This window comes from Salmo salar, chromosome ssa29 (assembly GCF_905237065.1).
Source record: "Salmo salar chromosome ssa29, Ssal_v3.1, whole genome shotgun sequence".
In the NCBI taxonomy this organism is placed as follows: Eukaryota; Metazoa; Chordata; class Actinopteri; order Salmoniformes; family Salmonidae; genus Salmo; species Salmo salar.
The window spans coordinates 27,848,701-27,863,691 of record NC_059470.1 but is presented as its reverse complement, the minus strand read 5'-3'; the positions used below and the strand labels follow the sequence as shown (position 1 = coordinate 27,863,691).

Below are 14,991 nucleotides of genomic sequence, written 5' to 3'. Positions count from 1 at the left end.
ATTTCTTGCAGCTTGTGTGTGTGCTCTTAGCTTGTATACATGTGTTTGTGCTTACACACACCTTGTCGTTCCTCTCCGACAGGAACTTCAGTCGCTGAGCTCGCTTGTGCATGAAAACTCCATCGAGGTGTCCCGTCTCCACGGAGCGGATCTCAATGGCCTTCTCTCCCCAGCCCATGATCTGGTTGGAGTGGATGTAGGCTGGGGGAAGAACAGGGACACACAGACAGGGGATTGGACAGGAGAGCACTCACTCAAACCAGTCACCCAATCACAGATCACACCCCTAGGCCACGCCTCCGGGAGGAAATCATTGCAGCAGTTTCTGTTTCTAAATCTGAACGGCGGATAAAAAGTCAAACACCTGAGCTATCCACCCTGAGGGGGGAGGGGGAGGGGGCAGTTTCATACGGACCCAGGGGACAACGCTAGTAGGAGAGATCCCCAGAGTTATGGGGGGGAGAGTCAAAGTGAACCGCAGAGAGCTACTAGGAGAAACGGCCATCTGAGAGTCTACTGACTGTGATGACTCTGGTTTGGTGGTTCTACAGGATGGTAACCCTGCCCCTGGGTGGTAATACTGTAGCAGGGATTGTGCAGGTGACTGATGACTATGAGGATGGTTACAGCAGTAGCATCATAAGGATAGTTGGGTGAATGTACCTCCCAGTTCTGTCATCCTGGTCCTGTGTACTCAGGAAGTGGGCTGGCCAACGGACTGGAGTGAGTGTGTGTGTGTCGGTGTGGTCCTGTCTCTGTGTATGTGTGTGTGTGTGTGTATGTACTGGTTTGTATTGGTCATGGTGGCTTGGGGCTGTATATGTTTATATAGTATTTGTGTGTTGGGGCCGAGGTTGAGAGGCCTTTTAAAGGAAGGAGATATAAACTCAGGGGTAGAAGCTCCTAGGACTGAGTACAGTCTCAAAACACAACAACACAAACCCACAGTGTTTCAAACAGAGACAGAATGAGCCAAATGAAAACAGTCAATCAGACAGACAAGACAAACTGAAGCTTGACCGGACATTAAAACAATAGGATACTGGTTTCCCCATCACTAACTAAACCTAACCCTGAGCTTTGTAATTAGATGTGATGGGCGTCGTTAATAGACCTGGGCCAAATACTTTAGGGTGCTTGATTTATCTTGGACCGTACACTTTTGGTACTATTCCATGGCACAGAGGTAACTTAATCAAGCACAGCTCAAGTACTTGAAAGTATTTGATGTATGTACATAAAGACAAACAGGAAGTGTCACCATCCTAAAGAGAGGTATATACAGTGGCAAGAAAAAGTATGTGAACCCTTTGAAAGTACCTGGATTTCTGCATAAATTGGTCATAACATTTGATCTGATCATCTAACTCACAACAATATACAAACACAGTCTGCTTAAACTAATAACACACAGACAATTATAAGTTTTCATGTCTTTATTGAACACACCATGTAAACATTCACAGTGCAGGGTGGAAAAAGTATGAGAACCCTTGGATTTAATAACTGGTTGACCCTCTGGCAGCAATAACCTCAACCAAACATTTTCTGTAGTTGCGGATCAGATCTGCACAACGGTCAGGAGGAATTTTGGACCATTCCTCTTTACAAAACTGTTTCAGTTCAGCAATATTCTTAGGATGTCTGGTGTGAACTGCTCTCTTGAGGTCATACCACAGCATCTCAATCGGGTTGAGGTCAGGACTCTGACTGGGCCACTCCAGAAAGCGTATTTTCTTCTGTTGAAGCCATTCTGCTGTTGATTTACTTCTGTGTTTTGGGTCGTTGTCCTGTTGCATCACCCAACTTCTGTTGAGCTTCAATTGGAGGACAGACAGCCTAACATTCTTCTGCAAAATGTCTTGATAAATTTGGGAATTAATTTTTCCGTCGATGATAGCAAGCTGTCCAGGCCCTGTGGCAGCCCCTAACCATGATGCTCCCTCCACCATACTTTACAGTTGGGATGAGGTTTTGATGTTGGTGTGCTGTGGATTTTTTCTCCACACATAGTGTTGTGTATTCCTTCCAAACAACTCAACTGTAGTGTCATCTGTCCACAGAATATTTTGCCAACATCCAGGTGCACTTTTGCAAACTTCAGACGTGCAGAAATGTTGTTTTTTGGGCAGCAGTTGCTTCTTCCGTGGTGTCTTCCCATGAACACCATTCTTGTTTAGTGTTTTACAAATCGTAGACTCGTCAACAGAGATGTTAGCATGTTCCAGAGATTTCTGTAAGTCTTTAGCTGACACTCTAGGATTCTTCTTAACCTCATTGAGCATTCTGCGCTGTGCTCTTGCAGTCATCTTTGCAGGACGGGCACTCCTAGGGAGAGTAGCAACAGTGCTGAATTTTCTCCATTTATAGACAATTTGGACTGATAAACATCAAGGCATTTAGAAATACTTTTGTAACCCTTTCCAGCTTCATGCAAGTCAACAATTCTACATTTTAGGTCTTCTGAGATCTCTTTTGTTCGAGGCATGGTTCACATCAGGCAATGCTTCTTGTGAATAGCAAACTCATATTTTGTGAGTGTTTTTTTATAGGGCAGGACAGCTCTAACCAACATCTCCAATCTCATCTCATTGATTAGACTCCAGGTTAGCTGACTCCTGACTCCAATTAGCTTTTGGAGAATCCATTAGCCTATGGGGTCACATACTTTTTCCAACCTACACTGTGAATGTTTAAATGTTGTAATCAATATAGACAAGAAAAATACAATACTTTTTGTATTATTAGTTTAAGCACACTGTTTGTCTATTGTTGTGACTTAGATGAAGATCAGATCAAATTTTATGACCAGTGTATGCAAAAATCCAGGTAATTCCAAGGGTTCACATACTTTTTCTTGCCACTGTATATCCAAGACCTATAGAGACATGTAGACATACTTTTGGTAATTTACTGAATGTGGACACCTCATTCCAAAATCATGGGCATTAATATGGAGTTGGTCCCCCCTTTGCTGCTATAACAGCCTCCACTCTTCTGGGAAGGCTTTCCACTAGATGTTGGAACATTGCTTCCATTCAGCTACAAGAGCATCAGTGAGGTCAGGCACTGATGTTGGGCGATTAGGCCTGGCTCGCAGTCAGCGTTTCAATTCATCCCAAAGGTGTTTGATGGGGTTGAGGTCAGGGCTCTGTGCAGGCCAGACTAGTTATTCTACACCGATCTCAACAAAGCATTTCTATATGGACCTCGCTTTGTGAATGGGGCATTGTCATGCTGAAACAGGAAAGGGCCTTCCCCAAACTGTTGCCACAAAGTTGGAAGCACAGAATTGTCTAGAATGTCATTGTATGCTGTAGTGTTAAGATTTCCCTTCACTGCCTAGCCAGAACCATGAAAAACAGCCCCACACCATTTTCCTCCTCCACCAAACTTTACAGTTGGCACTATGCATTGGGGCAGGTAGCGTCTCCTGGCATCCGCCAAACCCAGATTTGTCTGTCGGACTGCAAGGTAGTGAAGCGTGATTTATCACTCCTGAAAACACGTTTCCACTGCTCCAGAGTCAAATGGCGGCAAGCTCTACACCACTCCAGCCGACACTTGGCATTGCGCATGGTGATCTTAGGCTTGTGTGTGGATGCTCGGCCATGGAAGCCCATTTCATGAAGCTCTCGACGAACAGTTATTGTTCTGACGTTACTTCCAGAGATAGTTTGGAACTCGGTAGTGAGTGCTGCAACCGAGGACAGACCATTTTTATTTCATCACTCGCCAGTCACGCTCGGGGCTGAGCCATTGTTGCGCACAGACATTTCCACTTCACAATAACAGCAGTTACAGTTGATCGGGGCAGCTCTAGCAAGGCAGACATTTGACGAACTGACTTCTTGGAAAGGTGGCATCCAATGTCAGTGCTATGTTGAAAGTCACTGAGCTCTTCAGTAAGGCCATTCTACTGCCAAGGTTTGTCAATGTAGATTGCATGGCTGTGTGCTCGATTTTATACACCTGTCAGCAACGGGTGTGGCTGAAATAGCCAAATCCACTAATTTGAAGGTGTGTCCATACACTTTTGTATATATAGTGTCTCTTAGACCTACAGAGACGGGTAGCTATATCCTAGACCTACAGAGAGGTAGATAGATACAGTACCAGCCAAAAGTTTGGACACACCTACTAATTCAAGGGTTTTTCTTTATTTTTACTAGTTTCTACATTGTAGAATTATAGTGAAGGCATCAACACTATGAAATAACCCATATGGAATCATGTAGTAACCAAAAAAGTGTTAAACAAATCAAAATATATTTTATGAGATTCTTCAACGTAGCCCCCCTTTACCTTGATGACAGCTTTGCACACGCTTGGCATTCTCTCAACCAGCTTCATGACGTAGTCACCTGGAATGCATTTCAATTAACAGGTGTGCCTTGTTAAAAGTTAATTTGTGGAATTTCTTTCCTTCTTAATGCATTTGAGCCAATCAGTTGTGTTGTGACAAGGTAGGGTTGGTATACAGAAGATAGCCCTATTTGGTAAAAGACCAAGTCCATATTATGACAAGAACATCTCAAATAAACAAAGAGAAACGCCAGTCCATCATTACTTTAAGACATGAAGGTCAGTCAATCTGGAAAATGTAAAGAACTTTGAAAGTTTCTTCAAGTGCCGTCACAAAAACCATCAAGCGCTATGATGAAACTGGCTCTCATGAGGACCACCACAGGAAAGGAAGACCCAGAGTTAACTCTGCTGCAGAGGATAAGTTCATTAGAGTTAACTGCACCTCAGATTGCAGCCCAAATAAATTAGTCACAGAGTTCAAGTAACAGACATCTCAGCATCAACTGTTCAGAGGAGACTGCGTGAATCAGGCCTTCATGGTCGAATTGCTGCAAAGAAATCACTACTAAAGGACACCAATAAAAAGAGACTTGCTTGGGCCAAGAAACACGAGCAATGGACATTAGACCAGTGGAAATCTGTTCTTTGCTCTGATGAGTCCAAATTTTTGATTTTTGGTTCCAACCGTTCTGTCTTTATGAGACGCAGAGTAGGTGAATGGATGATCTCTACATGTTTGGTTCCCACTGTGAAGCATGGAGGAGGTGGTATGATATTGCTTTGCTGGTGACACTGTCGGTGATTTATTTAAGGCAAACTTAACCAGCATGGCTACCACAGTATTCTGCAGCGATACGCCATCCCATCTGGTTTGCGCTTAGTGGGACTATCATTTGTTTTTCAAAAGGACAATGACCCAAAACATACCTCCAGTCTGTGAAAGGGCTATTTGACCAAGAAGGAGAGTGATGGTGCTGCATCAGATGACCCGGCCTCCACAATCACCTGACCTCAACCTAATTGAGATGGTTTGGAATGAGTTGGACCGCAGAGTGAAGGAAAAGCAGCCAAAAAGTGCTCAGCATATGTAGGAACTCCTTCAAGACTGTTGGAAAAGCATTCCTCATGAAGCTGGTTAGACAATGCCAAGAGTGTCCAAAGCTGTCATCAAGACAAAGGGTGGCTATTTGAAGAATCTCAAATATAAAATAGATTTTGATTTGTTTAACACGTTTTGGTCACTACATGATTCCATATGTGTTATTTCATAGTTGTGATGTTTTCACTATTATTCTACAATGTAGAAAATAGTAAAAATAAAGAAAAACCCTTGAATGAGCTGGTGTCCAAACTTTTGACTGGTACTGTACATCCTAGCGAGAGAGGTAGGTAGACGGTGCATTCTTACACCTTGACTTCTTCCACTTAGTTACGTTACAGCATTATTCTAAAACTGATTAAATAGTTTTTTCCCCTCCCTCAATCTACACACAATACCCCATAATGACAAAGCAAAAACAGGTTATTAGATTTTTTGCAAATGTATTAAAAAAATAAGTAAACTATTACATTTACAAAAGTATTCTGACCCTTTACTCAGTACTTTATATTTGGGGAGTTTCTCCCATTCTTCTCTGCAGATCCTCTCAAGCTCTGTCAGGTTGGATGGGGAGCGTCGCTGCACAGCTATTTTCAGGTCTCTCCAGAGATGTTTGATCGGGTTCAAGTCCGGGTTCTGGTTGGACCACTCAAGGAAATTCAGAGATTTGTCCTGAAGCCACTCCTGCATTGTCTTGGCTGTGGGCTTAGGGTTGTTGTCCTGTTGGAAGGTGAACCTTGGCCCCAGTTTGAGGTCCTGGGTGCTCTGGAGCAGGTTTTTGCTCCGTTCATCTTTCCCTCGATCTGACTAGTCTCCCAGTCCATGCCGCTAAAAAACATCCCCACAGCATGTTGCTGCCGTCACCATGCTTCACCTTAGGGATGGTGCTAGGTTTCCTCCAGACGTGAAGCTTGGCATTCAGACTTAGTTTCATCAGACCAGAGAATCTTGTTTCTGATGGTCAGAGTCCTTTAGGTGCCTTTTGGAAAACTCCAAGTGGGCTGTCATGTGCCTTTTACTGAGGTGTGGCTTCCGGCTGGCCACCATTAAGGCCTGATTGGTGGAGTGCTGCAGAGATGGTTGTCCTTCTGGAAGGTTCTCTTTCTCCACAGACAAACTCTGAAGCTCTGTCGGAGTGACTATCAGGTTCTTGGTCACCTCCTTGACCAAGGCCCTTCTCCCCCGCTTGCTCAGTTTGGCCGGGCGGCCAGCTCTAGGAAGAGTCTAGGTGGTTCCAAACTTCTTCCATTTAAGAAAGATGGAGGCCACTGTGTTCTTGGGGACCTTCAATGCTGCAGACATTTTTTGGTACCCTTCCCCAGATCTGTGCCTCGACACAATCCTGCCTACGGACAATTCTTTTGACCTCATGGCTTGGTTTTTGCTCTGATATGCACTGTCAACTGTGGGATATTGTATAGACAGGTGTGTGCCTTTCTAAATCATGTCCAATCAACTGAATTTACCACTGGTGGACTCCAAGTTGTAGAAACATCTCAAGGATGATCAATGGAAACAGAATGCACCTGAGCTCCATTTCGAATCTCATAGCAAAAGGTCTGAAAACGTATTTATTTTAAATAAAATCGCAACAAAATAATTTCCCATTTTCGCTTCGTCATTATTAGATAGTGTGTATAGATTGATGGCAATTAAAATTAATTTAATCCATTTTAGAATAAGGCTGTAAATTAACAAAATGTGGGAAAAAAGGAAGGGGTCTGACTACTTTCCGAATACACTGTATATCCTAGACCTAGAGAGACGGGTAGATAGAGATATCCTAGACCTAGAGAGACAGGTAGAGATATCCTAGACCTAGAGAGACGGGTAGATAGAGATATCCTAGACCAAGAGAGACAGGTAGATAGAGATATCCTAGACCTAGAGAGACGGGTAGATAGAGATATCCTAGACCTAGAGAGACGGGTAGATAGAGATATCCTAGACCTAGAGAGATAGGTAGATAGAGATATCCTAGACCTAGAGAGACGGGTAGATAGAGAGATCCTAGACCTAGAGAGACAGGTAGATAGAGATATCCTAGACCTAGAGAGACGGGTAGATAGAGAGATCCTAGACCTAGAGAGATGGGTAGATAGAGATATCCTAGACCTAGAGAGACGGGTAGATAGAGAGATCCTAGACCTAGAGAGACAGGTAGATAGAGATATCCTAGACCTAGAGAGACGGGTAGATAGAGATATCCTAGACCTAGAGAGACGGGTAGATAGAGATATCCTAGACCTAGAGAGATAGGTAGATAGAGAGATCCTAGACCTAGAGAGATGGGTAGATAGAGATATCCTAGACCTAGAGAGACGGGTAGATAGAGAGATCCTAGACCTAGAGAGACAGGTAGATAGAGATATCCTAGACCTAGAGAGACGGGTAGATAGAGATATCCTAGACCTAGAGAGACGGGTAGATAGAGATATCCTAGACCTAGAGAGACGGGTAGATAGAGAGATCCTAGACCTAGAGAGACAGGTAGATAGAGATATCCTAGACCTAGAGAGACGGGTAGATAGAGATATCCTAGACCTAGAGAGACGGGTAGATATAGATATCCTAGACCTAGAGAGACGGGTAGATAGAGATATCCTAGACCTAGAGAGACGGGTAGATAGAGATATCCTAGACCTAGAGAGACGGGTAGATAGAGAGATCCTAGACCTAGAGAGACAGGTAGATAGAGATATCCTAGACCTAGAGAGACGGGTAGATAGAGATATCCTAGACCTAGAGAGACGGGTAGATAGAGAGATCCTAGACCTAGAGAGACAGGTAGATAGAGAGATCCTAGACCTAGAGAGATGGGTAGATAGAGATATCCTAGACCTAGAGAGACGGGTAGATAGAGAGATCCTAGACCTAGAGAGACAGGTAGATAGAGATATCCTTGTTGAAAAAGTTGTTGAAAAATGAGTTTTAATGACTCCAACCTAAGTGTATGTAAACTTCCGACTTCAACTGTATAGCATGTGGAAGGGGGGTCGGAGTCGGGTGGGAGGAGCAGGGGTCGGAGTCGGGCGGGAGGAGCAGGGGTCGGAGTCGGGCGGGAGGAGCAGTGTTCGGAGTCGGGTGGGAGGAGCAGTGGTCGGAGTCGGGCGGGAGGAGCAGGGGTCGGAGTCGGGCGGGAGGAGCAGGGGTCGGAGTCGGGCGGGAGGAGCAGGGGTCGGAGTCGGGCGGGAGGAGCAGGGGTCAGAGTCGGGCGGGAGGAGCAGTGGTCGGAGTCGGGCGGGAGGAGCAGTGGTCGGAGTCGGGCGGGAGGAGCAGTGGTCGGAGTCGGGCGGGAGGAGCAGTGGTCGGAGTCGGGCGGGAGGAGCAGTGGTCGGAGTCGGGCGGGAGGAGCAGGGGTCGGAGTCACAAGAATCAAGGTTTTATTGTTCTTAGTTTTTATGACCGTTCTATGTATTTTTGGTATCGTCTCCTTCGCGCCTTCTGTGCACTGTGCTCCTTCTGTGCACTGTGCTCCTTCTGTGCACTGTGCTCCTTCTGTGCACTGTGCTCCTTCTGTGCACTGTGCTCCTTCTGTGCACTGTGCTCCTTCCCACTCACACACCAAGATCCTCCCCCTGTCACTCACAAAATAACAATGAAAGATGACTTCTTCCTCTCTGAGAACAAGCAGTTTAAACTCACGATTTGCATTTGAGGTTTGGTCCAACGGAAATCGGTCATATGGACATCAAAACGCTTGGAGACATTATTTTACTGTAATAGACGAGAACTTAAACTTTCTTACAATACCCTTTTAAAGTCTCAACTCCCAAAATGTTGAACAGAGCAGACACTGCTAACTTGAGTGTCAATGAACATGATTGTGGAAAGTTAATGCTCAGTTTGTCGCGCGCGGCGCTACGGTACTGCTAGCAGCATTATAGCCACAGACTGTCACGGGCTAGCTGTGTAGTTTTATAAATGCGCAATGAACACAAAAACACACATTTATATCAGGAATTGGCAACTTGTTCTGAGAAATAAGCATCTCCTTATCCAGGTAGGCTACTTGATTTCAGTATGTTAAAGTGAACAGGTGGTTGTTCAGACAGAAGGAGATGGACAGGAGGGTGTATATATAATAGTCCAACTGTTCTACCTTGTTAGCATATAAAAGATTAGCTGGCTACTCACTATCACGTGGGTTAGCGCTTGAGAGATTGTTTATGAGACCTGTGTTCAATTTTCTAAAAGGCCTGCTACATAATGTTAATTATTAGTGTATGTGCATGATTGTGATGAAATTTGTCAAAAGAATTAGCATTTTCATAGACAGAAAAAAGCAGGGTGAACTATTTTGATAAGTCCAGGTCTTACGGTTTAGTCCAGGTCTTACGGTTTAGTCCAGGTCTTACGGTTTAGTCCAGGTCTTACGGTTTAGTCCAGGTCTTATGGTTTAGTCCAGGTCTAATTTTACATGCAGTGTTTTGACATTGTTAATTGTGCATAAAAGCTTATTTAGAGAATTGTATTTATTTTTATCGAGAAGTTTGGGGGGGGGTGTTGTGAGGAGTAGTGCGGAATAGTGGGGGTAGTGAGGGATAGTGAGGGATAGTGTGTGTGAGAATGTAAACGGTGGAGAACAAGAGTTATGTGAATCAGTGAGAGGCATAGAAGTGTGTGTGAGGGGGGCAGTGAGAGTGTGTGAGAGACCTACCAACAGACGTAGGCATCTCTCCCCACTGCAGCACCACGTCTTTAGTGATGCGTCCGTAGGTGTTGACGTAGACGCCCTCGTCCTCGTAACACAGCAGCATCTCCATCCCATCGGTCCGCGGCAGCACCACGATGGCATGGGGCGTCACCTGACTCTGAATCTGCCGGGGGCGATAGATACCACACAGTGGAGGGGGGGGTGGCGTCAGCCTGGCGGGCACAGAGCTCGACCCCCGCAACTCCTCTACCTCTTTCTTTCCCGTATTTCTCTAAATCTCTCTCTCTTCTTTCCCTCCCTCCCTCCCTGTCTCGTGGCCAGCTCCCCACCCCCCTGTGTGAGGAGAAACTGCTGCAACAATGGAATCTCCCACTCCAACAGCCACACAATCACCATGGTAACACAGAATGTAAACAAAATAGCATTGTCATGGTTTGAACAACATAAATGGTAAATGTCATGGTATTTGAGCCCTGAAACCAGAACTGCCACACAGTAGGTACGGTTACCATTTAAGAGGTCGTAGTTCAAAGGGGAACCAACGGCTCACCACCAGAGTGGAGAAATCAGATGTTACCTGGTTCAGGTTTCCTTCTCTGAGCGCACACACACTCACACTCTTACGTGGGAGGGAATGTAGATGTCATAAGGGTTGCCAGAGTCGACATCAATGACATGGAACCCGACGCTGGAGCCATAGATAACCTTTAACCTCTGACCCTCCTCCACCGTCAGGTCAACCAGCTGGGGGTGGTGCTGCAGGTCAGTGAACGACTGACGGACAGACAGAACGAGAGACAGCAGGGAATAGAGAAAGAGATACTGTGATCACTGATGTGTGGAGAGCATTTTGCTTGAAAATGGCTGCTGGGCATCACCCAGGTGGTAGTGGAGGAAATGAGATCATACTCTGTGTTACCTTGAAAGCCATGAACTTGTGGTAGGGTTTGGGTGCCCAGGCAAAGATCTCCACTGAGTTCTTCAGAGCAATGACCAGAAACTTGATCCTCTCATACTTCACTGGAAACAGCACACACACAGGAGAGTCAATCACTCACTGAGACTTGTGTTAGTAACCCGTGATAATGCCTAGGCTTTAGCTCAATGGGCTAATGCAACACACAGGTTTAAACTTCACCCAGCCACCACCACCTCCCGGACGTGCACACACACATACCAACTTTGTAGTGCACACAGCCCTCCAGCTCTCCTACAGTGACCCAGCCCTGCTTCTTCTCCACCTCGGGGTCGTTGTGTAATATCCTGTTCCTCAGCCAGGACAGGTAGTACACACGCAACTTATTCTTCTTCCCTGGAGGAGGGAGAGAGGGGAGAGGAGAGGAGAGGAGAGGAGAGGAGAGGAGAGGAGAGGAGAGGAGAGGAGAGGAGAGGAGAGGAGAGGAGAGGAGAGGAGAGGAGAGGAGAGGAGAGAACGGGGAAAGGAGAAGAGGGAGGAGAGAGAGAGAGAGAGAGAGGGAGAGAGGGGAGGGAGTAGAAGAGAGGGGAAATGAGAAGAGGGAGGAGAGAGAGAGAGGGGAGGGAGTAGAAGAGAGAGGGGAAAGGAGAAGAGGGAGGAGAGAGAGAGAGAGAGAGAGAGAGGGGAGGGAGGGAGTAGAAGAGAGAGGGGAAAGGAGAAGAGGGAGAAGAGGGAGGGGGAGGGGAGAGTGATCTTCCAATCTGAACAAAGCATTGCTACAGGCCTCGAGTTGTTCAGAAAACACAAGTCTGCCTTTTGAGACCGGACAGTCAAAACCACAACACTCGGCTCCGATGGAGCTCCAGAACCGTTTGTTAAGGTCTGATTGTGTTTAAGTAGCTGTCAGTCCTACCTGATATGGTAACTAGGACATTGAGTCCCTCCAGAACGTCCATCTGTTGGAAGCGTCGGCGGTTGATCAGGTTATAGACCTTCCCCTGACCACTACGGTCCAGCAACATCAGGCCGTTCTCTGTCCCCACCAGCAGGTTCACACCTAGACACACACAAATAATACTAAAACACACACAATAGCACAACGTGTGTGTAATATGTACTGTATAGTTGAAGTGTCTTACCCCAGAGAGCAGCACACAGTATCTCAGAGTTGAAGCGCTTCTTGTATTTGCGTATTTCAGGCGTGTCGCTGTGAGGTCGTATGTTGGTCGGGTTCACGTTGACCACGCTGATCTTTCTGGCCTCGTTCAGTCTGGCCTGCTCCTGAAGCAGCAGCTCATTCGCAAAGTGGGCTGCAACCACAGGGTAACATTACAATAACGTTCACATAACCTTTCAAACTTAAAACCACAGGACAACCTTAAAACATAAAGAAACATTTGCACAACCTACTGATTCCTAAGCAATTCACTGGCAACAGGAGCTTGAGCAAAGATGAAAGAAGCCATTGGTGATAGCTACTTCTATAGAGGAACATTTGATTTACTATGACTGTGAAGAATGGGAGAAACCTTTTCCACATTGTTACATCACAGCCAGTTTTTGCTTTGTCATTATGGGGTATTGTGTGTAGATTGAGGGGAAAAGACTATTGAATCAATTTTAGAATAAGGCTGTAACGTAACAAAATGTGGAAAAAGTCAAGGGGTCCGAATACTTTACGAATGTGCTGTATATTTTGGGTTCTGATGAGGTATGACAGTTGAACTAAGCTCATGAGGCATTTCTAAGTTATATTCTTCAAGAATCTATATTGTATCATTCGTTTATAAGTAAAAAAAAATAAATGGATGTAACAACGAAGGACTGTAGCTTTAAGATGAATGCACTAACTAACTGTTAGTCACTCTGGATAAGAGCGTCTGCTAAATTACTAAAATGTAAAGATAACGGACTCACCGGACGCAGAGTTTTCATCATCATCATCATCGGTGGGGGAGGTTCCGTAGACTCGTGGATCAACGAATGGCGTGAAGGAGGAGGACTTGGAGCCACTGCCACTGCCCATGCCGTACTGCCAATCAGAGAGAGGGTTGGGATCAGGGCCTCAGAGCATCAGGTCTCAGAGGTATCCCAGACCACGTGATCTGACCAGGAAAAACTACAGGCCCCAATTTCTGGCCTTTGAGGTAACAGGTAGCCAGGTGGAAGGGGTTTCAGTATAATCTAACAGGTAGCCAGGTGGAAGGGTTTTCAGTATAATCTAACAGGTAGCCAGGTGGAAGGGTTTTCAGTATAATCTAACAGGTAGCCAGGTGGAAGGGTTTTCAGTATAATCTAACAGGTAGCCAGGTGGAAGGGTTTTCAGTATAATCTAACAGGTAGCCAGGTGGAAGGGTTTTCAGTATAATCTAACAGGGAGCCAGGTGGAAGGGTTTTCAGTATAATCTAACAGGTAGCCAGGTGGAAGGGTTTTCAGTATAATCTAACAGGTAGCCAGGTGGAAGGGGTTTCAGTATAATCTAACAGGTAGCCAGGTGGAAGGGTTTTCAGTATAATCTAACAGGTAGCCAGGTGGAAGGGGTTTCAGTATAATCTAACAGGTAGCCAGGTGGAAGGGGTTTCAGTATAATCTAACAGGTAGCCAGGTGGAAGGGATATCAGTATAATCTAACAGGTAGCCAGGTGGAAGGGGTTTCAGTATAATCTAACAGGTAGCCAGGTGGAAGGGGTTTCAGTATAATCTAACAGGTAGCCAGGTGGAAGGGGTTTCAGTATAATCTAACAGGTAGCCAGGTGGAAGGGTTATCAGTATAATCTAACAGGTAGCCAGGTGGAAGGGTTTTCAGTATAATCTAACAGGTAGCCAGGTGGAAGGGTTTTCAGTATAATCTAACAGGTAGCCAGGTGGAAGGGGTTTCAGTATAATCTAACAGGTAGCCAGGTGGAAGGGTTTTCAGTATAATCTAACAGGTAGCCAGGTGGAAGGGGTTTCAGTATAATCTAACAGGTAGCCAGGTGGAAGGGTTTTCAGTATAATCTAACAGGTAGCCAGGTGGAAGGGATATCAGTATAATCTAACAGGTAGCCAGGTGGAAGGGGTTTCAGTATAATCTAACAGGTAGCCAGGTGGAAGGGTTTTCAGTATAATCTAACAGGTAGCCAGGTGGAAGGGGTTTCAGTATAATCTAACAGGTAGCCAGGTGGAAGGGTTATCAGTATAATCTAACAGGTAGCCAGGTGGAAGGGTTTTCAGTATAATCTAACAGGTAGCCAGGTGGAAGGGTTTTCAGTATAATCTAACAGGTAGCCAGGTGGAAGGGGTTTCAGTATAATCTAACAGGTAGCCAGGTGGAAGGGGTTTCAGTATAATCTAACAGGTAGCCAGGTGGAAGGGTTTTCAGTATAATCTAACAGGTAGCCAGGTGGAAGGGTTTTCAGTATAATCTAATAGGTAGCCAGGTGGAAGGGTTTTCAGTATAATCTAACAGGTAGCCAGGTGGAAGGGTGTTCAGTATAATCTAACAGGTAGCCAGGTGGAAGGGGTTTCAGTATAATCTAACAGGTAGCCAGGTGGAAGGGTTTTCAGTATAATCTAACAGGTAGCCAGGTGGAAGGGTTTCAGTATAATCTAACAGGTAGCCAGGTGGAAGGGGTTTCAGTATAATCTAACAGGTAGCCAGGTGGAAGGGTTATCAGTATAATCTAACAGGTAGCCAGGTGGAAGGGTTATCAGTATAATCTAACAGGTAGCCAGGTGGAAGGGGTTTCAGTATAATCTAACAGGTAGCCAGGTGGAAGGTGGAAGGGTTATCAGTATAATCTAACAGGTAGCCAGGTGGAAGGGTTTCAGTATAATCTAACAGGTAGCCAGGTGGAAGGGTTTTCAGTATAATCTAACAGGTAGCCAGGTGGAAGGGTTTTCAGTATAATCTAACAGGTAGCCAGGTGGAAGGGGTTTCAATATAATCTAACAGGGAGCCAGGTGGAAGGGTTTTCAGTATAATCTAACAGGTAGCCAGGTGGAAGGGTTTTCAGTATAATCTAACAGGT

At 45.4% G+C, this 14,991-nt stretch overlaps 1 protein-coding gene across 10 annotated transcripts in view; it reads right to left on the bottom strand.

Moving 5' to 3' along the window:
• LOC106590524 (TRAF2 and NCK-interacting protein kinase-like) overlaps window positions 1–14,991 on the bottom strand; it is a 67,274-nt gene that overhangs the window by 3,045 nt on the left and 49,238 nt on the right. For 9 of the 10 annotated variants that reach the window (XM_045711032.1, XM_045711036.1, XM_045711034.1 and 6 more), the window contains 8 exons: window positions 12,898–13,012; window positions 12,120–12,290; window positions 11,894–12,037; window positions 11,242–11,376; window positions 10,984–11,084; window positions 10,689–10,838; window positions 10,068–10,227; window positions 62–201 (listed from right to left, as the gene is read on the bottom strand). In XM_045711032.1, coding sequence (XP_045566988.1) covers window positions 62–201; window positions 10,068–10,227; window positions 10,689–10,838; window positions 10,984–11,084; window positions 11,242–11,376; window positions 11,894–12,037; window positions 12,120–12,290; window positions 12,898–13,012 — 1,116 coding nt within the window. Of the gene's footprint in view, window positions 1–61; window positions 202–10,067; window positions 10,228–10,680; window positions 10,839–10,983; window positions 11,085–11,241; window positions 11,377–11,893; window positions 12,038–12,119; window positions 12,291–12,897; window positions 13,013–14,991 lie in introns of those variants that run through there. The other variant, XR_006762740.1, reaches the window with a different exon arrangement.